This window comes from Vulpes lagopus, chromosome 5 (assembly GCF_018345385.1).
Source record: "Vulpes lagopus strain Blue_001 chromosome 5, ASM1834538v1, whole genome shotgun sequence".
NCBI classification, from domain to species: Eukaryota; Metazoa; Chordata; class Mammalia; order Carnivora; family Canidae; genus Vulpes; species Vulpes lagopus.
In genome coordinates this window covers 129,353,125-129,355,233 of record NC_054828.1, presented here as the reverse complement: position 1 = coordinate 129,355,233, position 2,109 = coordinate 129,353,125, and the positions used below count along the sequence as shown (strand labels likewise).

General features: G+C 51.8%; 1 protein-coding gene across 1 annotated transcript; it reads left to right on the top strand.

The window, feature by feature from the left end:
- Window positions 1-377: 377 nt before the first annotated feature.
- LOC121491238 (translationally-controlled tumor protein-like) lies at window positions 378-1,130 on the top strand. The gene has a single exon (XM_041755887.1). It carries the CDS (start codon window positions 393-395, stop codon window positions 909-911), a length of 519 nt encoding a protein of 172 aa, XP_041611821.1. The 5' UTR covers window positions 378-392; the 3' UTR covers window positions 912-1,130.
- The last annotated feature ends 979 nt before the right edge of the window (window positions 1,131-2,109 follow it).

Below are 2,109 nucleotides of genomic sequence, written 5' to 3'. Positions count from 1 at the left end.
CTCTCCCTTGCACGAGTGGCTCTAGAACCCCATCCAAGTGCAGCTCCTGGGAGGCAGCGGCTTCCCCGGCTCCTGCCCCACGAGCAGCACCAGCAGCGCATCTGGGACCCGAGGAGGGCAGGCTTCCTGGGGACGCGGGTTCCCCGGTGGGGTGGCTTTGGTGACCGCTGTTCCTGGTATTTCCCTGATGCTCTTGGGAGGGGGAAGTGCAGTGTGTTCTGGGTTCTTTGAGCCTTTTCTGATGTCCTCACATCCAAGTGTCAAGCCGTCTCCTTGGAGCACCCGGGGGGCTCCCCCGTCCCCCCGAGTGCCGCTCCGGCTGCTGTAGGCTCGCCCCGAGCTCCCGGCTCCTGCCAAGCCTGCGCCGCCGCCGCCCGTCTCCAGCCATCGTCATGATCATCTACCAGGACCTCATCAGCCATGATGAGATGTTCTCCGACATCTACAAGATCCGGGAGATCGCGGCCGGGCTGTGCCTGGAGGTGGAGGGGATGATGGTCAGTAGGACAGAGGGTAACATTGACGACTCGCTCATTGGTGGAACTGCCTCTGCGGAAGGCCCGGAGGCCGAAGGTACCGAAAGCACAGTAATCACTGGTGTCGATATTGTCATGAAGCATCACTTGCAGGAAACCAGCTTCACAAAAGAAGCCTACGAGAAGTACATCAAAGATTACATGAACTCAATCAAAGGCAAACTTGAAGAACAGAGGCCAAAAAGAGTAAAGCCCTTCATGACAGGGGCTGCAGAACAAATCAAGCACATCCTTGCTAATTTCAAAAACTACCAGTTCTTTATTGGTGAAAACATGAATCCAGATGGCATGGTTGCCCTCCTGGACTACCGTGAGGACGGTGTGACCCCTTATATGATTTTCTTTAAGGATGGTTTAGAAATGGAAAAATGTTAACGAACTTGGCTGTTAACTCTGGATGTATCACCTGTTGTCCTAACTGGCTGCTGCTCTTCATCCATACAACACCAGGACTTAGACAAATGGGACTGATGTCATCTTGAGCTCTTTATTTTGACCTTGATTTATTTGGAGCGGAGGCATTGTTTTTAAGAAAAAAACATGTCATGTAGGTTGTCTAAAAATAAAATGCATTTAAACTCAAAAAAAAAAAAATCACTGTTGAGCGTAGGCCTTGGGCTCAGGGCGTGATCCCGGGGTCCTGGGATCTAGTCCCACATGGGGCTCCGCATGGGGAGGCTGCTTCTCCCTCTGCCTGTGTCTCTGCCTCTCTCTGTGTGTCTCATGGATAAATAAATAAAATCCTTAAAAAATTAAGTCGTCTGCTTCACCCACACAGAGTACAGACGGCCCCAGATTCCGCGCCTGTGAGTTACAGTCAGATTCTACAATGACCGCCGGACAGACTGCGGTGAAGGCCACTTCAGTGAGCGGGGCCTACGCCCAGAGAGGGAGCTGGCGTTTTCCTGCCTGCTTCTTCCTTGCCCCTGGCTCTTGCATGGGTCTCAGCTTCTGACTCACTTTCCTCTCTTATGTGTTCCTCGGTGAGCAGTAGGCGTGGCTGCCCGGACCTGACAGTGGATGTGCACCAGCGAGTAGCTGAACGTCTACACTCGCCCCAGGCATGCACTCTGTCTGCACCCGGGCATTTGCACGTCCTGCTCAGAAACCACCTGAGATCAGCCTCCGTGGCCCATGACCCAGCCAGGGGTTCCCAAGTCCCCCTCCAGAGAACTGTGGGCAGAGAGTTAGTCTTGACCACATCAGTCCGTGGCATTCTTTGGTAACGTTTTAATAAAAGTGCAGCTTCCTATGCACTTAATTTGGCACACGGCGTGAGGGTGTCATTCGTGTCTCTTCATTTAAAAGAAAAATGATTTATGGTACTTCTTTTTTTCTGCTTATCAGAAGGAACCCCCATGTGGTTAAGCGTTATCACAAATATCATTCAGGAGGTGTCAGCTTTTTAGGACAAAAATCCCCATTGTAGATCCTTCTACAGAAAAGAACACAATGGAGGTCTTTTATGGGGCCCTCAGTTTCTCTTGGTTTCCTGGCCGATATGATCTCTGTCACTAACCGTTGTCTTTAAACCTGCTGGAGACAGAGGAGCCCGGGACGAAGAGCCTGAGTC

Excerpts from the sequence above, each read along its gene's own strand:
- LOC121491238 (XM_041755887.1), top strand. The coding sequence starts at position 393 with ATGATCATCTACCAGGACCTCATCAGCCATGATGAGATGTTCTCCGAC.